The sequence below is a fragment of the Cyprinodon tularosa genome, unplaced genomic scaffold, assembly GCF_016077235.1.
Source record: "Cyprinodon tularosa strain WSP-4 unplaced genomic scaffold, ASM1607723v1 ctg478, whole genome shotgun sequence".
Taxonomy (NCBI): Eukaryota; Metazoa; Chordata; class Actinopteri; order Cyprinodontiformes; family Cyprinodontidae; genus Cyprinodon; species Cyprinodon tularosa.
In genome coordinates this window covers 634,035-662,026 of record NW_024039205.1, presented here as the reverse complement: position 1 = coordinate 662,026, position 27,992 = coordinate 634,035, and the positions used below count along the sequence as shown (strand labels likewise).

The 27,992-nt window shown below is 42.3% G+C and overlaps 1 protein-coding gene across 4 annotated transcripts in view; it reads right to left on the bottom strand.

Annotated features, from left to right (window-relative positions):
• The window catches only part of LOC119794402 (interferon-induced protein 44-like), a 57,018-nt gene that overhangs the window by 14,102 nt on the left and 14,924 nt on the right, over nucleotides 1–27,992 (bottom strand). Inside the window, exons 1-8 of one of the 4 annotated variants that reach the window (XM_038301946.1) lie at nucleotides 26,094–26,177; nucleotides 19,485–20,011; nucleotides 19,186–19,234; nucleotides 15,953–16,148; nucleotides 15,702–15,854; nucleotides 15,448–15,619; nucleotides 15,252–15,352; nucleotides 14,837–15,157 (exon numbers count right to left, since the gene is read on the bottom strand). The exons of 1 other annotated variant lie outside the window; for it this stretch is intronic. In XM_038301946.1, the coding sequence (XP_038157874.1) occupies nucleotides 14,951–15,157; nucleotides 15,252–15,352; nucleotides 15,448–15,619; nucleotides 15,702–15,854; nucleotides 15,953–16,148; nucleotides 19,186–19,234; nucleotides 19,485–19,965 (1,359 nt within the window). In that variant the 5' untranslated portion in view covers nucleotides 19,966–20,011; nucleotides 26,094–26,177 and the 3' untranslated portion in view covers nucleotides 14,837–14,950. Of the gene's footprint in view, nucleotides 1–14,836; nucleotides 15,158–15,251; nucleotides 15,353–15,447; nucleotides 15,620–15,701; nucleotides 15,855–15,952; nucleotides 16,149–19,185; nucleotides 19,235–19,484; nucleotides 20,012–26,093; nucleotides 26,178–27,992 lie in introns of those variants that run through there. 2 more of the 4 variants (XM_038301947.1, XM_038301949.1) reach the window with 2 other exon arrangements.

Sequence of the window (27,992 nt, the reverse complement as noted above, 5' to 3'; positions counted from 1 at the left end):
TATGAGGTTGAAGAACAGCTGCATGTGGACAAAAGGACCACAAAGAAAGACCTAAAGCTGGTGATCAGACAGGATAGGAAGGAGATGCAGGAGGAATTGATCTTAGGGGAGAGGATGCTGGGTAAGATGCTGACAGAGACTGAAAGCTGCTCCTCCTGACCTTTTGAGGGAACTGATGTTGGTCTAGATGTGGATAGGATCTCTCCTGATGTCTGATGCTAAAGGTTTTTCTGGATCTGATCAGTCTGGTCCCCTGTCTGCTACTGGTTTCCTGTTAGTTTGGGCCTCCAGGTCTGTGAAGATCAGATCATCTCTATCAGAGAACCAATGTCTCTGAACTGCAAACAAAAATTTCGAGTCAGTCAGCAAAGATCACCTGGTTGTATAGGTCCAAACTGAACATCTACACAGAGGTTCCTAAACCTTACAGCTTCTGCCCCACAACACGGTTCTAGAGTTTCATCCTGACCCAAGGAATTTGGTTCTGTCCATTTTTAACCACAATTTTATAATCAGGGAGTAGAAAAGGTCCTGTTCGCAGCAGAAGGTGGCGGGAATAAACTAATTGAACTGAATCAAATCACGAATTCCTCAAACAAACTTTGACCTGATACTCGAGAACAGCATGTTAGTGATTTGTGTCTTTGTTTTCTGTCCCTAACAGCTTCCAGGATAGGGGATCATTAGCAGCAGCTGGTCAGCATGGAGCAGCAGATCCTGAAGAGTGAGTCTCTGAAGGAGATGTTTATTCAGCTAGAGGATCAGGTCAAGGAGGAGAAAAGGTGATTGACATTACACACAGAAGTCCATATTATGGTGTCAGTTTGACAGCTAAGGAGGAGAAGATCAAACAGCAGTTTGAGGAGGAGAGAGGAAAGCACAGCCAGCTCAAATAAATCTGCCAGCTTGAGGAGAAAATAGAGTTGGAGCAGCACAAGGTGAAGAGTTTGAGTCAGACAACAATCAAGCTGAGGATCATCTTCACACAGATCTGCCAAACCCACAGCCTGAAGGAGGTATCATCCTGAGTGGAGGTCTGTCCGAGTCTTTCTTTTTTCTGTAATTCAAAAGAAATGTTCTTCTTAGAGATCAGTGTATGGAGGACCAGTTCTACCATATTTAAAAATAAATACTGAAATAAATAAATGCTCAATAAATAAATAGATAAACAAACAATCAATTTCCCCAAAAAATACAATAAACAATAAAAACAATAAACAAATAAATCTAGGTAGAAATTAAATTATACAGTGAGACATAGTTGTATATATCTCTTTTATTTAGCGTCTTTATTTATTGGCCTTTGTAATAATCACCGTATTTATTTATTGTCTGTTATGATCTTCAACTTTATTTATAAATTACTTATTTAAAGTTTAAAGTATTTATTTATGTGCATGTTATAATATTTTGTCTGTTTTATTCTTCCTTTGTATTGTTTTAACGTATTTATTTTTTCAACGCTATTTATGTCTGCCTGTCGTTTTTACATTCTGTATGCATTTCTGCCTCATTATGCAAATGAGGAGGGGCTGTGTCTTAGAGGGTCAACTTCTGCCCCATAGGGTAGCCTCTTAATGGGAGCTTTGCTGCAGCCAAACAACCTCCTAGACCGCTGCATAAAGACTGGACACTGCCCTCAGTTTGTAGCCGCAATTTTATAAGAAGTAAAAAAATTTAATTGCTATGAATATTTTGCATGTCGTTGTAAAAAGACATTAGGCTGTTTGAGTTTCGGCTTCTAAAGCCATGCTAATATATCAATATGTTAAGCTAGTTGACAATAATATAAAAGGTTGCTACCTCTGTGACATTAACTAGTTATTCCTTTATTCTTCGAATCAACCAAATTGTCTTTCATTTCTGGGCAGAATTTGTGCTCACAATTGCACTCCACATATTTAAAGTCTTTTAGTCTCAATATTGAGGAGGCTCAAGGAAGAAATAAAAAAAGAAAACATTGACATGAAAGGGACTTTAAAGTGTAATGCCAAAGCGATTTTTACTGGTATCTTCCTAATTCTATCTCAAAGTTTTGCTTTGCATGTTTTTTTCATGATTATTGCCTCAATAAAAAGAGCAAAGTCAGGGAGGAGATGGACCAGAGGCTGGCAGCATGAAGAATGATGTAGGGTGAAGATATATATATATATATATATATATATATATATATATATATATATATATATATACATATATACATATATACATATATATATACATATATACATATATATATATACATATCCTCACCTTTATTATATATGTATATTTCATTACAGCAACTCAAAATGGTATTCAGTAATTTGTATGGCCCCCGCATGCATGTATGCAGGCCTGACAACGTCGGGGCATGCTCCTAGTGAGGTGACGGATGGCGTTCTGGGGTATGTTCTCCAGATCTGGACCAGGGCATCACTGAGCTCCTAGACAGTCTGAGGTGCAACCTGACGGCATCAGATGGATCGTAACATAATGTCCCAGAAGTGTTCTGTTGGATTTAGGTCAGGCAAGCATGGGGGCCAATCAATGGTATCAATTCCTTCATCCTCCAGGAACTGCCTGCATACTCTTGCCACATGAGGCCGGGCATTGCCATGCACCAGGAGGAACCCAGGACCCACTGCACCAGCATAGGGTCTGACAATGGGTGCAAGGATTTCATCCTTGCTCCTCCTTGCACAAAGGAGCAGATACCGTTCCTGCTGATGGGTTGTAGGCCTTCTACGGCCCTGTTTAGCTCTCCTGGAATCTCCTCCATGCTCTTGAGATTGTGCTGGGAGACACAGCAAAACTTCTGGTACTGGCACGTATTGATGTGCCATCCTGGAGGAGTTGGACTGCCTCTGAAACCTCTGTAGGGTCCAGGTAGCGCCTCATGCTAACAGTAGTGACAGTGACCCTAGCCAAATGCAGAACTGGTGAAAAACAGTCAGAAAAGATGAGGAGGGGAAACATGGTTTTGTTTTGATAGTCGTCTCGTTGTTGCCCCTCTAGTGCACCTGTTGTTAATTTCATCAACACCAAAGCAGCTGAAACTGATTAACAACCTCCTCTGCTACTTACTTGATAAAATCAATATCCCAGAAGTTTAATTAATTTGACGCTATACTCTGATTACAAAGTCTTCCTTTAATTTTTTTGAGTAGTGTATATATACACACATATACACTACCGTTCAAAAGTTTGGGGTCACCCAAACAATTTTGTGTTTTCCTGAAAAGTCACACTTATTCACCACCAGACGTTGTGAAATGAATAGAAAAGAGAGTCAAGACATTGACCAGGTTAGAAATAATGATTTGTATTTGAAATAAGATTTTTTTTTAGATCAAACTTTGCTTTCATCAAAGAATCCTCCATTTGCAGGAATTACAGCATGCAGACCTTTGGCATTCTAGCTGTTAATTTGTTGAGGTAATCTGGAGAAATTGCACCTCACGCTTCCAGAAGCAGCTCCCAAAAGTTGGATTTGTTGGATGAGCACTTCTTGCGTACCGTACGGTCAAGCTGCTCCCACAACAGCTCAATGGGGTTCAGATCTGGTGACTGCGCTGGCCACTCCATTACAGATAGAATACCAGCTGCCTGCTTCTGCTCTAAATAGTTCTTGCACAGTTTTGATGTGTGTTTAGGGTCATTGTCCTGTTGTAGGATGAAATTGGCTCCAATCAACCGCTGTCCACTGGGTATGGCATGGCGTTGCAAAATGGAGTGATAGCCTTCCTTATTCAGAATCTCTTTTGCCCTGTACAAATCTCCCACCTTACCAGCACCAAAGCAACCCAAGACCATCACATTACCTCCACCATGCTTAACAGATGGCGTCAGGCATTCTTCCAGCATCTTTTCATTTGTTCTGCGTCTCACAAACGTTCTTCTTTGTGATCCAAACACCTCAAACTTGGATCCATCCATCCACAACACTTTTTTCCAGTCTTCCTCTGTCCAATGTCTGTGCTCTTTCGCCCATCTTAATCTTTATCTTTTATTGGCCAGCTCATATATGGCTTTTTCGTTGCCACTCTGCCCTGTAGCCCAGAATCCCGCAGCCGCTTCTTCACTGTAGATGTTGAGATTGGTGTTTTGCGGGTACTATTTAATGAAGATGCCAGTTGGGGACCTGTGAGGTGTCTGTTTCTCAAACTAGAGATATTAATGTACTTATCTTCTTGCTCAGTTGTGCAACGCGGCCTCCCACTTCTTTTTCTACTCTGGTTAGAGCCTGTTTGTGCTGTTCTCTGAAGAGTGTAGTACACACGGTTGTAGGAAATCTTCAATTTCTTTGCAATTTCTCGCATGGAATGGCCTTCATTTCTAAGAACAAGAATAGACTGTAAAGTTTTAGATGAAAGTTCTCTTTTTCTGGCCATTTTGAGTGTTTAATTGACCCCACAAATGTGATGCTCCAGAAACTCAATCTGTTCAAAGGAAGGCCAGTTTTGTAGCTTCTGTAACGAGCTAAACTGTTTTCAGATGTGTGAACATGATTGCACAAGGGTTTTCTAATCATCAATTAGCCTTCTGAGCCAATGAGCAAACACACTGTACCATTAGAACACTGGGGTGATAGTTGCTGGAAATGGGCCTCTATACACCTATGTAGATATTGCACCAAAAACCATACATTTGCAGCTAGAATAGTAATTAACCACATTAGCAATGTATAGAGCAGGGATGCCTAACCAGTCAATCGCGGTCTACCAGTCGATTGTGGGCAGAGTTTCAGTCGATCGCGAGTATGTTAGTTATTTGATTATTATTTTGTTATTGTTTTCTTATTAGTTCCTGTCTTCCAGCTTTTCATTTGTTATCCTCTGCTGGCCTCTTGTGTCCTCTTGCTCTGTTTTCTGTTTTGCTCTCACCTGCTTTCAATTCCCTCATTAGCCTCTCCCTGTCTCTGTCCCCTTTAAAAGCCCTCCCTCTTCAGTTCTTGTTTGCTGGATCCTCGTCTTACTTCTCTTCAACCTCTGAACAATCGTCTGTCTGCCTCATCTCTTCCTGGTTACTTGATTTCTGGTTTTCCCCCTGAAGTACGCCTCCAAGAGTCCCTCAGTGGGCGCGCCAAGCCTTCATGAGCCCTCTGCGGGCGCGGCAAGCCTCCAAGAACCCTCTGCGGGCGCGCCAAGCCTCCAAGAGCCCTCTCCGGGCGCGCCAAGCCTCCAAGAGCCCTCTGCGGGTGCTCCAAGCCTCCAAGAGCCCTCTGCGGCACTCCAAGCCTCCAAAAGACCTCTGCGGGCGCTCCAAGCCTCCAAGAGACCTCTGCGGGCACTCCAAGCCTCTAAGAGCCCTCTGCGGGCGTTCCAAGCCTCCAAGAGCCCTCTGCGGGCATTCCAAGCCTCCATGAGCCCTCAGCGGGCGCTCCAAGCCCCCTCTGAGGCTGTACCTGAGCAACAGTGGGCGGCCCCCTCCATGGTGGTTCCTGTGCCGCAGTGGGCGGTCCCCTCCGAGTCTGTTCCTGAGCCGCATTGGGCGGTCCCCTCCGAGTCTGTTCCTGAGCCACAGTGGGCGATCCCTTCGGAGGCTGTTCCTGAGCCGCATTGGGTGGTCCCCTCCGAGTCTGTTTCTGAGCCGCAGTGGGCTATCCCCTCAGAGGCTGTACCTGAGCCGCAGTCAGCGGCCCCCTCCGAGCCTGTTCCGGAGCCGCAGTCGGCGGCCCCCTCCGAGCCTGTTCCGGAGCCGCAGTCGGCGGCCCCCTCCGAGCCTGTTCCTGAGCCGCAGTGGGTGGCCCCTTCCGAGCCTGTTCCTGAGCCGCAGTTGGCGGTCCCCTCTGTTCCTGAGCCGCAGTCGGCAGCCCCTTCTGTTCCTGTTCCTGAGCCACAGTCGGCAGCCCCTTCTGTTCCTGTTTCTGAGCCGCAGTCGGCGGTCCCCTCTGAGTCTGTTCTTGAGCCGCAGTGGGCGGCCCCCCTCAGAGCCTGTTCCTGAGCCGCAGTGGTCGGCCCCCTCTGAGCCTGTTCCTGAGCCGCAGTTGGCAGCCCCCTCTGAGCTGGTTCCTAAGCCGCAGTCGGCGGCCCCTTCTGTTCCTGTTCCTGAGCTGCGGTCGGCAATCTCCTCTGAGCCTGTTTCCTGAGCTTGTTTCCTGAGCCGCAGTCGGCGGCCCCCTCTGAGCCCTTGCTGAGCAGCTGAAACGGAGGCGGTGTCCTCCTCTGAGGTTCCTGCAGAAACAGAGACGTCGTTCTTCTCAGAGGTTCCTGCAGCAACGGAGACGTCGTCCTTCTCAGAGGTTCCTGCAGCAACGGAGACGTCGTCCTCCTCCGAGGTTTCTACAGCAACGGAGACGTCTGCCATGCCTCCAGCCCTGCGGCTGGCCTCCAGAGCGTCTGCCATGCCTCCGGCCCCGTGGCCGGCCTCCAGAGCGTCTGCCACGCCTCCGGCCCCACGGCCGGCCTCCAGAGACTCTTCCTTGCCTCCGGCCCCAGGGCCGGCCTCCAGAGACTCTTCCTTGTCCACCTCCTGAAACCTTTTGTTGCCCTCGTCCACCCTGGGTGGGTTGTTTTTTGTTGTGGACTTTTTTGTGTTTTCTTGCCCGCCTTGCCTGGTTCCCCCTCCGCCCACCCTGGGTGGGTTGTTTTTTGGTTTTTCTTGGACTTTTCTGGAATCTGGAATCTGGCGTCTGGAATCCGCCCCTGAGGGGGGGGTACTGTTAGGTTTCTGTTATGTTTTTCTTTTGCTCCTTGATTTCTAGTGTTTAGTTTTCTTTTCACCATGTTTCTTTATCCTAGTTATTTGATTATTATTTTGTTGTTGTTTTCTTATTAGTTCCTGTCTTCCAGCTTTTCATTTGTTATCCTCTGCTGCCCTCTTCTGTCCTCTTGCTCTGTTTTCTGTTTTGCTCTCACCTGCTTTCAATTCCCTCATTAGCCTCTCCCTGTCTCTGTCCCCTTTAAAAGCCCTCCCTCTTCAGTTCTTGTTTGCTGGATCCTCGTCTTACATCTCTTCAACCTCTGAACAATCGTCTGTCTGCCTCATCTCTTCCTGGTTATTTGATTTTTGGTTTTCCCCTGATGTCTCCAAGAATCTGGTTCTTGAGCTTTTGTTGGATTTTTTGACTCCTGCCCCAGCGCCTGTGAACCCCCAGCCTCTGTGCCTGTGAACTTTAATTAAACCACTTAAAATTCATCTCAAGCCTACTCGTCTCTGCATTTGGGTCCTCAAACCAACACCACCTAATCCTGACAGAGTAGTTTTACAATATAGACCTATTTATGGCTATGGGAAAAAAAAAAAAAAAGTTTTATAAAACACTAATCGAAACATTGATCACGAGAAGCCAATGTGTATTTTCATAATAATAAAATGAAAAATAAAAAGTATGCAGGGAACCTTTTTTTATGCATGCTGATTACTGGGAAGGGTTTTCCACGGTTGCTAGGTTGTTACCAGGGACTCTAAAGTGCGAAGAGGAATCTGAAGAGATAATGAGATGATGACATCTATCACAACTGATGGGGCTCCATCTATGGTTGGGAGCACTGCTGGATTTGTTGCTCTGTTCCAGCTGTCTGAAACTTTCTCGGATTTTTGGAACGACCACTGCATCATTCATCAACAACAGCTGTGCGGCAATATTTTAGATATGAAGCATGTCATGGATGTTGTGATGAAGATCGCTTGCTCTGTTCGGGCCAGGAATTTTCAGAGGCGTTTATTCCGCGCACAGCTCAAGGAGGCAGGTGCAGACCACACTGATCTGCTGCTGCAGCAGGTGGCTGAGCCGTGGCAGATTCATCGAAAGATTTTTGGAACTTTTGGCCGAAATTAAAGAGTTTCTGAAACAGTCAACAACCCATTCTACGGTATGTTACATCTTCACATCCACATAGTTTGTACTTAGTATTTTCCTATTTTTATCTGTTTTCTGTTGAATTTTAATCCATCTGCCAGTTTCTCTGCCAATGCCAATGCCCAGTGAAGTTGTTCATTCTAAAATAGTGGCTTGTTTACACAAATGTAAAACAAAAAGAAGTTTATGCTGATGAAGATCCTCAGTCATCCAGGTCATAGTCATTGTCAACAAACGACCCACTCATCGGTTTCCATTTGTATGTTTCCAAGCAACACTAGGCCTTGTCTCTATAAAGACTCAAACTCACTGCAGATCCAGACATTTGAATTGAGAAAGCTTCCTGGAGGGGAAGCGAAATGTCTTCAAACCTTGGAAACCGAGTCCAGTGGATTGTTTTTTAAACTTTTACAGAAAAAGAAGTTTAGTTTGGAACAGCTCTCTGGACAATTTCATCTTTTTTAAAAGTGCAGCTTTGAAAAGTAGTAAAAAAAAAAAAAAATATATATATATATATATATATATATATATATATAAAAACAGTGATATAAACATAAGACATATGAGTTCTGTTTTTTTTTTCATCTCTAATGGACTGTGTGTGTGTGTGTATATCAATTGGTTTATTTAGACTTTTTGACTACACAGCCTTTGTCTGTAGAACTTGATTGCTCTTTTCTGTAGTTTTGGTGAGTGAGTGAGTGAGTGAGTGAGTGAGTGAGTGAGTGAGTGAGTGAGTGAGTGAGTGAGTGAGTGAGTGAGTGAGTGAGTGAGTGAGTGAGTGAGAGAAATGGTGTGAAGTTCTTATGAGATTAAGTTCTGTTTTTGCAACCTATTTTTTGACACAATTGATAAATTCCTCATTAGTTGGACATACTGTTTATTCTCCACCTCTGCAAATAAAAAACAAATACTGCCCGTGCCTTGTGTTTGGCTTGGTAGATCTCGGCATGCCATCAACTTCAAAAGTACAGTGCTCAAAAATAAGGACATTTCAATGTGACCCCAAACAGTTTGAACGGTAGTGTATATATATATATATATATATATATATATATATATATATATATATACACTACCGTTCAAACTGTATAGTGTATATATGTTTATGTATGTATATATATATATATATATATTTATTTATTTAATTTTTTTCAAAAAATAAAGGTAGCACTAAGATAACCAATTGTAGGTCTGAATGAAATGTTCTCATTGAATACTGTTGTGGAAAAAGTTGAATGAGCTGACAAAAATCACACAAAAATCATCAATCCTCTGAGACCTGGAATAAAGCACCCGCCAACTCCTGGACAGTCTGTGGTACAACTTGACATTGGTGGATGACATGATGTCCCACATGTGCTCAATCAGATTCAGGCCTGGGGAACAGATTGGCCAGTTCTTAGCTTCAAGGATCATCTTACAGGTGTTGGGAGCTGGAGAAAATCCCATCTTTCTCCAGCAGAGTCCGCCGTGGATCCTCTGAGGGAGCCTCCTGCACAGCTGCAGCTCATCTAGCTCATCAGAGGATCCACTATATAAGCTGTCTTCAGACCTTGCCTCAACGCCGCAGTGTTGTTCCAGTTGGTCAGCGCTAAAGCCTAGATCTTTGTGTTATCTCCATGACTTTGAATCCAGGTTGGATTCTAACCACTCTCTCTGTGTTTCCAGGAAACCCGTGTCTCCTCTGTGAAAGCTCAGGAAGAGCTAACCTGCCGAGCCGACCCTCTGAGCCAAACCCTGAAGATTCTCTGAGAACCCCCAAGCAGCTCAGGACTAGAGCTGGGAAACAAAGCCAAGGTCTGTTCAAACTAGACGTGAGACGCTGAAGCAGCAAACGGACTCTGCTGAATAACTCATCTCCAGAACCAACAGTGACTCTCCCAAAGAGAACCTCAAGAACCCTCAAGGTACAATCTGAGCTCACTTGGAAATCTAATCCTGTCAGCAGTCCATAACCGCTCTGTCCCTCACGCAGACTCCGGTGAAACCAGAACCCAGGCCCGAACCAGTCATCAGTACTTTCTCTGTGTTGTGCTTAATAAACTTGTTAAACTTTTCATCCTCGTGTCCGTCAGTGGTGTTCTGCATAACTGGGTCTCCATTAGAGAACCCATCATGACAGAACACTGCGGCCAAACTCAAGGCCCAGCAGATCACCTCACCCGTCGTTTGGAGGAACAGGATGCTCAACTACAAGGACAAACCCAAACGCTCCGTGAGTTATTCCATCTAGTTGGAACTCATAACCAAATGTTACAGAGTTGCGCTAATTTCCTGAATAACGCTAATGCTGCATCTGTACAGCAACCATTTCCGGGTCCAGTCCCTCCCCCGAGGTCACAACCTGTGACGTCATCAGAATTCCGTCCTAGTCTCCCAGAACGATTCTCCGGTAACATGAAAGATTGTGCCATTGAACTTTTACCTGGTGCTCCTCTTCCTAGCAGCAGATTGTATAACATTTCCAAGCCCGAGAGAGAAACTATGGAAAAATACATCAATGAATCTTTAGCTGCTGGAATAATTCGTCCTTCATCATCTCCATTGGGCGCCGGGTTCTTCTTCGTGAGCAAGAAGGATGGTTCCCTGAGACCTTGCATTGATTATCCAGGTTTGAACCAGATCACTATTAAAAATAAATACCCACTGCCTCTTCTCGCCTCTGCTTTTGAACCAGTACAGGGTGCAACAGTGTTTTCCAAGCTGGACTTAAGAAACGCCTATCATCTCCTTAGGATACGAGAGGGCGATGAATGGAAAACTGCTTTTAAGACACCCTTGGGTCAATTCGAATACCTGGTGATGCCCTTCGGTTTAACAAACGCTCCTGCCTGCTTCCAGGCCCTAGTTAATGATGTTCTCAGAGATTTCCTCAACGTGTTTGTTTTTGTGTACATTGACGACATTCTCATTTATTCCAAGGACCTCCATGAACACAAGAGACATGTTCGTCTTGTCTTACAGAGACTATTGGAGAATAAGCTGTTCGTGAAAGCCGAGAAGTGCGAATTCCATCAACCTTCAGTCACCTTTTTGGGGTTTGTGCTCGAGGGCGGCCAGGTAAAACCTTCAGAGGACAAGATCAAAGCAGTCTTAGACTGGCCAGTTCCTGAAAACCGAAAACAGCTACAGAGGTTTTTAGCGTTCGCTAATTTCTATCGTCGATTCATAAGGAACTACAGTCAAACCGCCCTTCCATAACCTCTCTGACTTCCATTAAACGAACTTTTCAGTGGACTCCCGAGGCTCAAGCAGCATTTGAGAAGTTAAAATCCTTCTTTTCCAGAGCACCTGTACTAATTCAACCAGATCCAGCTAAACAGTTCATCCTAGAGGTGGATGCTTCAGATTCCGGGGTTGGAGCGGTCCTCTCCCAAAGGCTCGACTCAGATCAAAAAATACACCCATGTGCTTTCTTCTCCCGTAGGCTTTCTTCAGCTGAACAGAACTACGACGTAGGTGACCGAGAGCTCCTGGCTATTAAGCTGGCGTTGGAAGAGTGGAGGCATTGGCTGGAGGGAGCTGAGCATCCGGTTCTCGTGTGGACAGACCACAAAAACCTGGCTTACATCCAGTCTACAAAACAGGCAAATCCTCGTCAATCCAGGTGGTCAATCTTCTTCTCTCGATTCAATTTAATCATTTCCTACAGACCCGGATCCAAGAACGTGAAGCCCGATTCTCTCTCTCGTCTCTACTCCGTCGATCATCCAGAGACACCTGAACCTGTCCTCCCAGCTTCATGTACCATAGGAGTGGTCAACTGGGAGATAACGGACCTCATCAACTCTGCCCTAGCCACTGAACCAGATCCAGGTACCGGTCCGTCTAATCGTACATATGTCCCATCTTCTGTCAGGTCCCGTCTTATCCAGTGGATGCATGCCGCCAAATTCACCGCTCATCCAGGAGTGAGTAGGACAGTTGCTCTCATCTCCAGACGCTTCTGGTGGCCCACACTCCACAAAGACGTAAAGGAGTATGTGTTGGCTTGCCCCACATGTGCCCGCAACAAAGCCTCACACCAACCTCCTTCAGGCCTGCTTCAACCACTACCTGTTCCCTCGCGTCCATGGTCCCATATAGCCATTGATTTCGTCACCGGTCTCCCTGTCTCCCGAGGTATGTCCACCATACTAACCATTGTTGACCGTTTCTCGAAATCCTGCCATCTTGTTTCCCTCAGAAAACTTCCCACGGCCTTCCAGACAGCCCAGCTGCTAATTAAACACGTTTTCCGGCTTCATGGCATTCCCCAGGAAATCCTCTCAGACAGAGGTCCACAATTCATCTCACAGGTATGGAAGGCTTTCTGTTCTGCTCTCGGCTGCAAACCATCTCTCACTTCAGGTTACCACCCTCAATCTAACGGCCAGACAGAACGTATGAACCAGCAACTGGAATCCACCCTCCGCTGTCTCACTTCCAATAACCCCGTGGATTGGAGTCAATACCTCCCGTGGATAGAATATGCCCACAACTCTCTCCGTTCTGCATCCACTGGACAGTCCCCATTCCAGGTCAGTCTCGGACACCAACCACCTCTTTTCCCTGCAGATGAGAGAGAGATATCGGTGCTGTCCGTTAATCAACACATCCGTCGCTGCCAGAGGATTTGGAGGGAGACCATCGCCACACTCAACCAGTCATCCGAGTCTGTTAAGCGTTTCGCCGACGCCAAGAGACGCCGACGCCAAGAGTATTCTGTGGGCCAAGAGGTGTGGCTCTCCACTCGAGACATCCCCCTCAAGGGGATGTCTCGAAAACTCTCCCCGAGATTCATAGGACCCTTCAAGATCTCACACATCATCAATCCTTCTGCTGTCCGCCTTCAACTTCCCCAGTCCCTCCGAATCCACCCTACTTTCCACGTCTCCCAGATCAAGCCTGTTTCCTCAAGCCCTCTGTGCCCACCGTCCGACTCCCCACCACCCGCCCTGGAGGTCGATGGCCATCCGGCCTTCACAGTGCGCCGCATCATAGACTCCCGTCAACGAGGTCGCGGATGGCAGTACCTCGTCGACTGGGAGGGCTACGGACTGGAGGATCGTCAGTGGGTCCCAGGCTCGTACATCCTCGACCCTACGCTCATCGAGGAGTACGAGCGTTCCTGCCCATCTACCTCTTCCGGACCGCCAAGGGGCGGTCGTTGAGGGGGGGGTACTGTTGGGAGCTGGAGAAAATCCCATCTTTCTCCAGCAGAGTCCGCCGTGGATCCTCTGAGGGAGCCTCCTGCACAGCTGCAGCTCATCTAGATCATCAGAGGATCCACTATATAAGCTGTCTTCAGACCTTGCCTCAACGCCGCAGTGTTGTTCCAGTTGGTCAGCGCTAAAGCCTAGATCTTTGTGTTATCTCCATGACTTTGAATCCAGGTTGGATTCTAACCACTCTCTCTGTGTTTCCAGGAAACCCGTGTCTCATCTGTGAAAGCTCAGGAAGAGCTAACCTGCCGAGCCGACCCTCTGAGCCAAACCCTGAAGATTCTCTGAGAAAACCCCAAGCAGCTCAGGACTAGAGCTGGGAAACAAAGCCAAGGTCTGTTCAAACTAGACGTGAGACGCTGAAGCAGCAAACGGACTCTGCTGAATAACTCATCTCCAGAACCAACAGTGACTCTCCCAAAGAGAACCTCAAGAACCCTCAAGGTACAATCTGAGCTCACTTGGAAATCTAATCCTGTCAGCAGTCCATAACCGCTCTGTCCCTCACGCAGACTCCGGTGAAACCAGAACCCAGGCCCGAACCAGTCATCAGTACTTTCTCTGTGTTGTGCTTAATAAACTTGTTAAACTTTTCATCCTCGTGTCAGTGGTGTTCTGCATAACTGGGTCTCCATTAGCGAACCCATCATGACAACAGGAATTGCTGACACACTCCAACCACATGAGGTCTAGCATTCTCCTGCATTAGGAGAAAACCAACCGGACCAACATATGGTCTCACAAGGGGTCTGAGGATCTAACCTCGGTACCTAATGGCAGTCATGCTACCTATGGCAAACACATGGAGGGCTGTGCGGCCCTCCAAAGAAATGCCACCCCATACAATGACTGAAACACTGCCAAACCGGTCAAAATGAATGGATGTTGCAGGCAGCAGATCGGTATCCACGGTGTCTCCAGACTCTTTCATATCTGTTACATGTGCTCAGTGTGAACCTGCTTTCATCTGTGAAAATCGCAGTGCAACAATGACGAATTTGTCAATCCTGTCATTTTACTGGCAAATGCCAAGCTTAATGCATGATGTTGGGCTGTGAGCAAAACACTCATCTGTGGAAATCAGGCCCTCATACCAACCTCATGGAGTCAGTCTCTAACCGTTTGTGCAAACACATGCATATTTGTGGCCTGCTGGAGGTCATATTCTGGGGCTCTGGCAGTGCTCCTTCTTGCGCAAAGGTGGAGAACGCGGTCCTATGGTTGTTGCCCTCCTATGTTCTCCTCCACATCTCCCAGAGTACTGACCTGTCTCCTGGTAGTGCCTCCAGCCCCTGGACAATATGCTGACAGACATAGGAAACCTTCTTGCCACAGCTTGCATTGATCTGCCATCCTGGGTGAGCTACACCAACTGAGACACTTGTGTGGGTTTTAGAGTCTGCATTATGCTACTATAACATACCAACATTCAAAAGTGACCAAAATATCAGCCAGCGGGCATAGGTACTGAGTTGGGGTGTAAACAGAGTTCGAAAGCCCCCCCCCCCCCGATATGAGCCACATGTGTGGGTTGTAGAGTTTGTGTCATGCTACCACAAGTTGAAAACACAACCAACATTCAAAAGTGACCAAAATATGAGCCAGCAGGCGTAGGTACTGAGAAGTGGTATGTGGTCCCCACCTGAAGAACAACTCCTTTATTGAGTGTGTCTGGCTTATTGTCAATAATTTCAACCTATTGTCTATTCCATTTGCACAACAGCAGGTGAAATTGATTGTCAGTCAGTGTTTCTTATTGTTAGTATTTCATGCCAAGCTAGTTTTTTTTATTTTTTACCTTGATTTATCTGTTATACTTTAAGACACAAATGTGACAATATCATTATCATGGGGAACAATATGATCCTTTATTCAGACTCAATACATTGAAAAAGTATTGACCCCCTTTCTTTTTGTTGCCATTATAGTTTTCTTCTTTCAATTGTTTCAGGGGTTTTCTTTATACAGATTTTAAGTTGTTTAACTCAGCACTGCTCAGTTTGTCATTAAGCTCATCAAAGTAGGTATCAACAAAGCGAAGCATCTGGATGACGGCGCTAAGCAGCAGGATGTCACAGTTCAAGTCCAGCTCCAACTCCTCGCTGTAGTTCTTCACTGGAACAACGCAGGACAGAGGTACACCCACCTTAGCACTGATGTCCTGCATCTGGATCACAGAGGGGTTCAAACTGGGATTCAGAAGCGGTTCATCAAGTTTATAATCAAGACCATTATTTCTGTAAAAGTACAAGAATCCTCACTATTTCCTTGATGTATCCACTCCTGTAGATGTTTCTCAGATCCTCTTTCACCAAAGGACAAGCTTCATCTACTTTAGTGAGCAGCACCAGCTGAGGAATGCCTACAACCAAGAAAGATTAGATTATCCACAACATGCCGTAAACAATCTGAGTTTAAACTTTATTCAAAAATATTTCAGTTATAAATTGTACTTACCCAACAGGGTAGCCTTTCTGCGGATGGCTTCCAGCTTCTCCTCCAACTTTGTGGGCATAATGGAAACCTTGCAGGCATCAATGACATAGGCCACACAGTGGATCTTGTCTTTGACGTCTGGAGACTTGCGATAGCCATGAGCGTCATCATGCAGAGGAGCAGCAGGGTTGAACTGTGTCGGCGTAAATAAAGAATATCTTTAATCTATTTCATTTTACACTAGTTGTCTCCACTAACTATAATCAATATCACACCTGGTAACGATCTGGCATATGTCCTTTAAGAATGCTGCTGATGTCATCAATATCAATTCCTGCCCCTTTGCTGTCTTCCAGCCCCATGGTATCACACAGGACGATTGGCAGAGGTTTGCCTTCTCGTCCTGCTTTCAGAGAGTAGGTTCGAAACTGGAAAAGGTGAAATATTAGACATAGAAAAACCCAACTGGAAGGATTTAATTTAAATGAGATGCAAGGAGCTGCATAAATAAGAAGCAGAGACACACCTGAGTGGTGAGACTGGTGGAGGAACAACCAGAGAAGGCCTGCCAGGTGACATGACCTTTGAATACAGAGTTGATGGAGTTGAAGAAGCTGGACTTTCCAGCTCCTACTGGTCCAATGAGTAAAACTCGAGCCTGGGACACAGAACTAAATGGTGGCTTATAGGTTTTCATGCTCTCCATAAGCTCCTTTTTCCTCCTGTAAAGAAGCTTGAAATTACTGAACAGTCAGGATACACTGACGTCAATATTGACATCCGCTGTGTTTAGGGGTACCCTGGCTCTCTGCCAATGATTGTTGGAGATAGAAACAGCTCTCCCCAACTCTGTGATAATAAACAGGTAAAGACAGCACATAGATGCTTCTTAGTACTGAAATAAAAATTGTGCATAATAAATTTAAGCATGAAATCTTCCATCTCAATTGTTCTAATTAACATGCTGTGGAGAAATTTGCATTTTTAATCAGCATCCCTGGGGAGTTCTGTATATAGAACTACCACTGCTGTAGTTACAGTGGCATACATTCTCATACAGACTGGAACACCCAGAAAAGAATATTTTGCCAATTCTTCTTTGCAAAAACAGATCAGTTTTAGCAGGAATATGAGCATCACTTTTCATGACTTGTCACAAACTGTATGCTTTGATCTAACCCATTTATTGGGTTACTATCCTGCTGAAAACTAAACCACTACCTCAGTTCCATGTTTTCTGCTTCTTCCGACAGGTTTTCTCCCAGTTTAGTTCTGAACATTACCTGCTCCCATGGAATCTTTTCCAGGAAAATATGGAAATTCAGCAGAACTTTCCAAGCTTTTCAGGTGAAGAGACCCCTGCCTACCAGTTCTTGATTTTAGTTTGATTAGTAACTAAAAAAGCATAACCCTATTTGCACAAAATGTTCTTGCTGTTCTTCTCTCAAAGGTGAAATCTGGATTTTATGTTTGAATTTGACATAACAGATGTGATAGCTTATGCATCCTCCTGCACCAATACGTTTATTCTACTGTAAATTCCGGACTATAAGCCGCTACTTTTTTCCCGCTGTTTGAACACTGTGGCCTATAATACAGTGCGGCTAATAAATAATTTTTTTTTTCATGGCGCGAAAAACAGACCAACAAAATTGATGGATATTCAGAGAGGTCAAATGAAATTGTGCGATACATAATTCTCACTTTCATTGTTATTTGTAGTCTTGTAAATCAGTCATTCATACTGACCCTCAACATGGATACTCGAAGAAAAGCATACAATGCCGCTTTTAAATTAAAGGCAATAAATCTGCCGATTGAAAACGGAAATCGAGCTGCTGCAAGTCATTTTGGGATAAATGAGTCGATGGTGAGACGGTGGAGACAACAGCATGAGGAACTGACTCGGTGCAAAAAGACCACGAAAGCTTTCAGAGGTAATCACAGCAGGTGGCCGGAGCTTGAAAACTGTCTTGAAGACTGGGTGAACACACAGCGAGCGGGATGCCGCGGTGTTTCCACCGTGCAGATCAGGCTGAAGGCTAAAGAAATAGCCACCGACATGAAAATTCAAGATTTCAGAGGTGGGCCATCGTGGTGTTTCAGATTTATGAAACGAAAAGGCCTGGTGGTCCGGGCGCGCACGACATTGTGTCAGCAGCTCCCTCCCGACTATGAGGAAAAACTCGCTCTCTTCCGTACTTTCACCCAAACAAAGATAGCGGAGCATTCCATCGGGCCAAATGAAACTATAAACATGGATGAAGTACCTTTGACTTATGACATGCCTCTCATGCGGACTGTTAATAAAAAAGGTGACAGTACATCTCAGTAAAAACCACGGGTCACGAGAGGACGCACTTCACCTGTGTTCTGAGCTGCACAGCATCCGGACTAAAGCTTCCACCCATGGTGATTTTTAAGCGGCTGACAATGCCAAAGGAAAAAATCCCAAAAGAAATCGTGGTGAAAGTTAATAAGAAAGGCTGGATGGAAGAAAGCCTAATGAAGGAATGGCTTACGGAGTGCTATGGCAAGCATCCGGGGGGATTTTTTCATCAAAAAAAAGCACTGCTCGTGATGGACAGCATGAGGGCCCATATTACAGATTCTGTAAAAGCTGCCATCAAGAGGACAAACTCAATTACAGCTGTGATTCCTGGGGGCACCACCAAGTATTTGCAACCACTGGACATCAGTGTGAACCGTGCATTTAAAGTGGCACTGCGCAGTGAGTGGGAGACGTGGATGACCAGTGGCGAGAAATCCTTCACCAAAACTGGTCGCATGCGAAGGGCATCTTTCACCGATGTCTGCCAGTGGGTTCTCAATGTGCAGAGCCGTGTAAAAACATCCAGCATCACCGGCGGGTTTCGGAAGGCTGGGCTGCTGCGGGATGAAGAGGACCGCGAGTGCTCAAGTGAGAGCTACAAGGATGAGACTGAAGTCAGTGACGGCATCCTGAAGCTGTTCCACTCAGACACCGAGGAAGAGGACTTTGAGGGTTTTAGTGCACTGGAGGAAGAAGAAAATGATTAAGGACTTTTCCTGGTCGGCTGCAATGTTCTGTTCAATGCGTTGTTCAATTAAAAGTCCCGGCACATGCAGCGTTATTTGCGTGTTACCGGCACATGTGTTTTAAAATGTGTTACAGGTAGTTTGAAAAAGAAAAACCGTTCATAATATGTACCGTATTTGTTTTTTTATCATACGGATTAAATCAAACGTTAAGAAATGCTCACGTGTAATATCTTTATTTGTAAATATCTCATACATTGTGGGAAACCTGCGGCTTAAAATCCGGTGCGGCTTATAAAAGTACAAAATTTATTTTCTTTCTAAAATTAGAGCGTGCGGCTTGTAATCAGGTGCGCTTTATAGTCCGGAATTTACGGTAGTTTTGCTGAGGGCTCTGCACCTCAGCTGAATGTTCTGCCTTAAACTATAATGCAAAATGATTGGCCAACCTGATTTTAGTCACTTCTGGAACGGCTACGGCAGTACAGGGCAAGATGGATTTCCGTATGTTTGTTAACAGAATAATTCAACAAGTAGGCAGATTATGCTTTTTAAATAAAAGTTTTTACATTGCTGCTCTAGATTGGTAATGGGGATTGGAGGAATGGGGACTTAATGCAAATAAATGCCAAATTTCTAAGATTTATATTAGTTCAGTACAAGTTAAAATACTGTAAACTGAGGTTCTATGTTGACATAACTTGCAAAAAGTTTAAAGGATGTAAATACTTTTTAACATACTCAGATTCCCAGATGATAGTCCTCCATGGCTTCTCAAGTTCAGCTGATTCTGTTAAAGAGAAAACTTGTTTAATCATTAAACTAAATCAACTATAGCTTTTATTTTATAATAAAAAAAATCTACAAGACAGTGTCGATATAATGAAAAGTCATCTTTGAAATATAGTTTATTTGTATGTTAAGGAGATGTAATAAAGTAAATATTACCTAGTATAGAAATATGTAATTGATGTATTAATGATGATGTATTACAATTGTTGTTTTTAAATTTCAATGAAAATGAAAGGCTGATAACTCACCCTCCACTTGGTAAACTTCACATTCAGTCAGGTTCAGGTCATTTCCATGCATTTCTGCAGCATTGAAGTTGTAATAACCTCCTTGATTACTATAAATTACTGGTTTGTTTCCATTAAAAAAAGCCAGTGCATTTCCAAAATAAGGACCAGAGTTGCCTACCATTATGACAGCATGCGGAGCACTGGTAACTGGATATCTTCTGAGTTTTCCACCAGAAAAACCAAAAAGAAAAGCCTGGTCATCATTAACATACTGTTCAGACTGACTAAAAGGCTGGCTGGTGTAGCCTCCAAACACATAACCAGAAGCGTTGTAGCCCACAGACACAGTGGGTGACCGATTGTCACATCGCTGGTGGAAGGCGGCACCAGTAAAGCCGTGGACGGTGGCCTTGTAGAGAAGCTTCAGTTTGACTCTTCCCAGCTGAGAGCAGATGGTTCTCTGCTGGTCCCTGGAGAGCTTTGACTTCAGAGTAGACATCTGAGCTGCCGATTTCAACAATTTCCAGGTTAAAGTCAAATCAAATCTGAAAAATAGAATTGATTTGATAAGGATTCAATTAATCAAATTGTTGAAACATCTTTAAGTTCGAATAATATTTTACAGGAAGTAAAAATTAAAATCATAACCATAATCCACTCTAAAGTCAAATCAATCCTGCAATAAAACACTAAAAGGTTCAACTTTGGCCCCATCGGCATCACTTGTTATACTTATTATATAAGGTATTCCCAATTATTATGGCTTACGGCTAATTAAAACCCCAACTAGAACTTTTCATTAAATTTATTTTTTAAGTTTTTGATAAAGAATTATTGTCCCCTGCAAGTTTTAGGATCCAAAAACAATGTTACGCTACGGTACACAGACAGTGTTCAAACACTAGGACCAAGAGGAAAACTGCAGCTCAAGCTGAAGCTCGCTTCCTTGAGTTTAGACAGCACACAAGCTCCTGATTGGCCAACCGTCTTTTCTTTAGTGATTGGCTGTCACTCCTTAGCCCAGTGGTTCCCAAAGATTTTCTTCTGGGCCCCCCTTTGGATTACAATAAAATTTCCACGACCCCCCCCCAAAAAAAAAAAAAAAAAAAAAAAAAGAATAAACTGGGCACACACATCGTTCAACCAGATATAATAAATCTATACACATACCGTAAATTCTCTAATATTGGCCTGTATTCCATACCAGCGGCCGGGACTCTAACATTGGCCGGTCTCGCTGTCAGAGGAGGTAAATAATGGCCGGTCTCTCATACAGGCCGGGGCTATAAACGTTTTTTCTGGGCATACCTCAACATTATACTTGTGGTAGTAACATACAAGTACCACAGCCCTGCGCTGCTGGACGACAGGCCCTGACTGCTGCCCGTCTGCGCGAGGAAGAGAACAGACACGCAGCAGAACATGAGGAGGAGCGCGAGTGATGAGGAGATTAAAGGAAGAGATGAAGAGGAGAAGGAAACTGAGGAGGAGGATTAAACAGAATTGGAGGATTTTTTTTTTCTTTTTTACTTCAAACAAAGCGAGACATGGTAACTGTACTTTTTCAATAAATGAACCTAGTGTTTTATAGGTTCAAATAGACACAAAATCTCATTTTTATTCATTCCACTGGTAGTCTGTTTTGCTCAAATAGCAATAGAGGCCTGTCTCTAATTCTGGCCTCTTTCCAATAAAGGCCTGGACCGCGATGCACTTGAGTGAAATAAAGGCCCGGGCCTATATTAGAGGATTTACGGTATTTTGTTTTCAAACTCCACTGAAGTTTATTTCACACTTCAGGTTGCAACAAAACAAACTACACCATCTTTACATTGGAACACTTTTGTGTAACTGTATTTTTTTCATAGTTCTATAATGTAGATTAGAAGAGGATTCTTTGTTGTCTGTTTTATTTTAAACATATTTCTTTTTTTTTTATTTGTAACAATATTTAACTTTGCTATAATCTATACATTAAAAAAGCCTCTGTGCAAAATGGAGTGAAAACATTTAACAGCTCCCTGAGAGTTTTTTCTTTGTACTTTAATCCTCCCATCTTTTCAGTGGCTGTAGTGAGCCTGCTTTTTGCTGTAGATCTTCTCAAATCTGGGTTGCAGTGTTACAACTGTCCATTATGCTCAGTCAAGCAAGCGCTGTTTTTTTTGTTGTTTTTTTTTCTTCATTCATCCATACTGTACAGCTTCCTGCGCCCCCCCTGCAATGGCATTGCGCCCCCCTTAGGGGGCGCGCCCCACACTTTGGGAACCACTGCCTTAGCCACTGACTTGGGTCTGTAATTGGATGGTCGAACACGCTGAAGTTAGTTATATTAAAAATTCATGAACATTTAGGTTTTGGACCAAACTTTGTTTATTTAATAAGAGGTCTATATCAAGGCATTAATAGTTGTGTTATTCTTCCTAAAGGCACCACAGCTAGATTTAATGTTAATGTTGGAATTCCTCAAGGCTGTCCCATTTCCCCATATCTCTTTAACTTAGTAGCAGAAATGTTAGCAATTTAACTAAAAAAACTGTACAGACATTGACAAATTAGATGTTTAGAATGTACCGAATTAATCATTAGCCAGTTAGCAGATGACACCACTGTTTTCCTAAAAAAAAAATCACAAGCAAGTTCCAATTGTAATTGATAAAATTAAACTTTTTTCAGAAGCTTTAGGACTAATGCTAAATAATAAAAAATGTGAACTTTTAGCCATTCATGACACCCCCCTACAGTAAAAGAGATTTCTAGCATACCAGTTCAATCTGAAATTAAATACTTGGGGACTATTGTAACCAAAAATCAAAACGCAACCTTAACTATTGAAAATAAAATTAAAGAAGGTAAATCCAAACTTAAGTCATGGCTCCAATGCAACCTCTCTATTTTGGAAAGAATCTACTTATCCAAAATGGGATATTTGTCAAGATTGATTGATTTAACTTATAGCACCGCCATGCCAAATAACTTAACCAAGACTATTAATCAAATGAACATTAACTTTATTTAAGAAACAGGCCGCACTACTTAAGAAAAAGTCTTATGGCCAAAAAAATTAAAGATTGCGGTCTAAAAGTAATTGACTTTGAATGCCTTAACGGAACCCTAAAGATACTTGGTTGAAATCCTGGATTAAAAATTCTCAGTTATTGTGGTATTGTGTTCCTAATTATATATTTAGCAAAATAGATGGTTCCATAAATAAGTGTTACCATACTGGAAAATTATATATGTTCATAACTACTCCCCACACTCCTCTATCATATGAAATACTAGATTCATATTACATCACAATAAATCCTTCTTTTACAAAGAGTGGATGGAGAAAAATATTTGGTCTATTATACACTTAATGGATGGTAATGGTTGCAAGTTAAATTACGAACAATTTTGTGCAAAATATAAATTCTTCCCTCCAAAAGCTGAATTTACCAGATTACTTAATGCCTTACCAAAACAATTTATTAATTAGATTAAAAATATAATAACACATTATCCAGTGACCCTAGTCTACCCAATTTATCTATTCATGGAACATCAATCACTGCCCAAAAATTCAACAACCACACAATTAGGAACTGTCTAAATGAAACTTTGTTCCCTTCGAAAATAAATAAAAACAACATTCCTTGCAAATTTGAGGAAAAAATCAATTGAAACACTGAGAAATCTTTATCTAAAACTCCCCATACAACCAAAAGCTAAAGAAACTCACTTTAAAAATTTAAATGCAATTTACCCCTCAAAAGAACTACTAAGAATTTGTTTTAATATTGATGAAAATAAATGCTTATTCTGAAAGTGATATAGAAACAATTGACCATGTCTTCTATGAATGAAATCCAACCAAAACATTTTGGAATTGCTTAGAAAACATGTATCAAATCAAAAATTGCACTTCCTGAATCTATTTCTAGAGATATGGTAACTTTTGGAATATTATTGAAAAACAGAACAATAGAACCCTGTTGTAACCTAATTTTGTGTTTAGTAAAATTCTTTATTCATAAACAAAGAGTGTTGAGATCATCCACAATCTTTAAAGTTTCTTTTATCTGAATTCAAGTTATATTTGAAATCTCTTAAATGTATCGAATCATTAGAAATCCTGACTGAAATACTGATGGGTTTGCCCACAGATGTTCATCAAGCTTAACATCAATCCCCTTGTTGCCATGTTAGTAATTATTTCATTATTATCAGCCATTCCTTTTATTTTTATTTTATTTTTTCCTTATCAATTATGCCTTGTACTTCCATTTTTGAAATCTGCCTCTACTATGCCTTCCACAGATTTGTACTGTTGCTATTGCCAAGGGCGTAAGTTTGATTTCCACTTTGGTGGGGACAATATTGGTCCTAAGTTTCATTAATGTCATTTTACCTATGCAAAAATATGCATGCTTTTTTTATGCTTGATGTGAGCATCAGGGTGCATTTCCTTTAAAGAGAAAAGATTTGCATTTAAACTTACCAGTAACGAAGACATTAGGTAAATATGTGCCTAACACATTCAAGGGACGCAAATACATTTATTGTAATAACATTTAGTGGCTTCATCTACAAAACAAAACAGTAAGAATGAGACTAAATTTATTCCAATATAAAATCACTTTCAACAATTATTAAAAGAAGATATAACACTATCTTTTCTGTAATGTAATAATATTCAAAATAAACAGCCGTATTTAAACATTTTTAATTTAACATTCAAACACTAATGTTTGTACTAATTAACTTATGGACTATGTGGAAATCTATGTGAAATAAAATCAATGTAAATAGTGTTCCTCTGTTTGTTATTGTCTTTATACTATTTTTAAAAGTAGAAATAGTTAAGAAATAGCAACATTATGTGGAACCATAATTATGCTTTCTAAACAAAAATTATCAGATGTTTAGGCGCCATGTCGTTTTGTTATACTATATAAAAGAAATTCTATTTATAGCTGAACTGCCTCAAAGGGTTGTCATAAAATGAAAACGGTAATTGCAATGAAGTATTGTTAAAAGGGAAACCCTCATATTTTCTTTTTCAGTCGGCTGTGGCTAAGAATCAGCAATCAGCCGCTTTCACCTGTTTTAGTGTATATAGAATTAAGTAATTTTTTTTTCATTAGGACTAGTTTTGTAGCCTAATATTTATAGAAGAAACTAGCGTGAATAAAATTCTTATTTCCTGCTCTAAGCACGCACTCACTCATACGGACTAGAAAACAGCCAATCAGGAAGAGAGAAGGCGGAACTAGAGGCAGAACAACCAATGAGAGTGGAGTTAAACTGCGCAGTTACTGACTTTAAGATACAGGAAAGACTGGTAAACACTCATACGGAGCGCAGCAGCAACTACAAACACAGTGTGTGATCCACCACGCTAAATTGTAAATTATAAACATGTTATATAAGCATGTTATTTACATCGAACTTTTGGTAGGGAAAAATAGGTCCGTCCAAAGTTTGGTAGGGACATGTCCCTATGGTCCCTATGCAAACCTACGCCCCTGGCGATTGCCTGACTTGTTTATTTACTTTGTTTAAATAAAGCAAAAAAAAAAAAAAAAAAAAGTCTCTCTTTAAAAGTTGTACATGCGCAGTAGCTCTGCAAAACAAAGGTATAGGAGAGCTGACGGGGAAGTGTATTTGCTCACCACCTTCCGCCACAGCACAGATGTTTTGCACCCGCAAATTGACAGGTCGAGTCACGGGGGTTGGAGATGCATTGGAGAGAGATGGTGCAAGAAATTTCCTATTCAGGACCTGGTTTGGCAAGAAGGCTTGGCTAGCAGCCTGTAGCTTTATTCCGCTTTCCCTGTCTCCTTTACAAACGTCAGGATCTGACCCAGCATGGATAAAGACAGCTAGGACTGATTTAAAGCACTTTTTAGGAAAGCAAAGAAGAAAGAACAATCCAGGATTCACACGGAAAATAATATATTGCACTTTTTCTAGATGTTTGTTAATTTGCAGAGTTGCTCATAAATAAACACATTCTCAGAAATTTGTTTTTATATATTAAAAAAAGTAAAGCTGTCCTGTAGCCTCTCCATTATTGAACTGGTACATTGTTTTGTTTTTTTAGGTTTGTGACATCATATTGGACCATACAAAACACAGATGAGATAGGATCCCAGTTTTCGTCTGCTAAATGTTTTTGTTCAACAAATTGCTTAAAAATTTACAGCTGAATTTTACAGTTTTTCTTGAGTTCTAATACAGATTTAATAGAAAACGGTAATTTTCACTTAAATTATGTCAAAATATGTTAAATTCATAAATTATGAATGTATATTGACCTTATAAAGCATAGAATTGTAATTGAATCTAATAGAATAGAAATTTCCCTTAATGCAGCTCTCTTAATATATTTGATTCCGTTCCGTTGCCCCCCCGCCCAGAAAAATCCACCCGCTGCCACTGTTGAGAAGGACACGTATTTAAAATAAGCTGTAATATGCTGTAAAATGTTTACAGCGTTCGGAGAGGCATAGGTTTCGATTTTCTGACGGCCTGGATAATGAAACTTCACGTTTTCAAAGGGAAAACTATTTCCCTAAATACAAGATTGAAGTACAATGATATATAATTAAACATATTCAGTCTTAGTAATAGTATCTGTCTTACCTTTGTATCCTGACAGGTTGTGACTCTCAAAGCCTCACCGTAAAAGCTACTGGAGAAATGAAACTTAAACTAAAACTTATACAGGCCTCTTAGTGGCCATAAAAGGGAAGTACAATCATGAAAATACTACACCACCCATTATTTCTTTAATTTCTTCTGAAGTTATCATTCTTTTAGAATACTATGAAAAGAAAGAAAAAAGAAAAACCAAAAAGAAACAGATAAACACAGTTGCGTCTCCAGAAGTCTGTTGTCTAAAGTAAACACCAAGATATTTAGTGTAGAAAAGATAGATTTCCAGGACCTAACATTATACCTTTATCTAAAACTTTGACATTATAGTCAGAAAGGTAATGAAAAAACTCAGACATTTTATGAGATGGAAAAAGGACGGCAATTGCAACAAAAAAGGCTAGAAGTTCTGTAGGATTGAAGTGGTAAATCCATAAGGTGCCTCTTGAAATCTTCTCAAGAGTAAGTGCACATTCAGTCTCTTCCTGTAGGATAACAATATCTACCGAGTTCAGGACTGCCATGAATGGGTTCTGGAATAAATGCAGGGCTGAAAAAGTAAGGAAGAAGCTGCAATATGGCTGCACCAGGTCAGCCATATTGCATATATATATATATATATATATATATATATATATATATATATATATATATATATATATATATATATATATATATATATATCTATGTCTTGTTCCAGTAGCCAATCAGTACAAGATCAATAGAGGCCAGGGTCTACCACACCAGGCAGGACCCCCGATGCAGACTGTGCAAAGATGCCTCTGAAACAATACAGCACATAACAGCAGGGTGTAAAATGCAGGCAGGAAGTGCATACATGGAACGCCACAACCAGGTAGCTGTCATAGTGTACAGGAACATCTGCCATGAGTATGGGCTGGAAGTCCCAAGGTCAAAATGGAAGACACCTCCTAAGGTAGTTGAGAATGACCGAGCTAAGATCCTATGGGACTTCAAGATCCAGACTGACAAACAGGTGATGGCTAACCAACCAGACATTGTGTTGATCGACAAACAGCAGAAGAAGGCAGTAGTGATAGATGTGGCAATCCCAAGCGACAGCAACATCAAGAAGAAAGAACACGAGAAGCTTGAGAAATACCAAGGACTGAAGGAGGAGCTAGAAAAGATGTGGAAATTAAGAGCAGCAGTGGTGCCAGTGGTAATTGGAGCACTAGGGGCTGTGACCCCCAAACTGGGAGAGTGGCTACAGCAGATTCCAGGTAAAACATCAGAGGTCTCTGTCCAGAAGAGCGCAGTCCTAGGAACAGCTAAGATACTGCGCAGAACCCTCAAACTCCCAGGCCTCTGGTAGAGGACCCGAGCTTGAGGATGACACATACCACCCCACGAGGGGTGAGAAAACTGTTTTTTTTTTTTTTTTTTATATATATATATATATATATATATATATATATATATATTTATTTATTTTTTTTGCTAAAAAAATAAAGGTAGCACTCATAAAACATATCCTAGGTCTGAATGAATGAAATGTTCTCATTGAATACTGTTCTGCACAAAGTTGCATGTGCTGACAGAAAAAAATCAAATGACAATCATCAATCCTCTAAGACCTGGAATAAAGCACCCGCCAACTCCTGGACAGTCTGTGGTACAACCTGACATTGGTGGATGACATCACATGTGCTCAATCAGATTCAGGCCTGGGGAACAGATGGGCCAGTTCTTAGCTTCAAGGATCATCTTACAGGAACTGCTGACACACTCCAGCCACATAAGGTCTAGCATTGTCCTGCATTAGGAGCAAGGGCGCCACCAGGGGGCCCCCCCACTGGCCAGTGTAAATTGTAGTAGCATCGGTTTAGCTTTTCACCCCAGTAAAAATTTCAGTAAAGGTGTCTG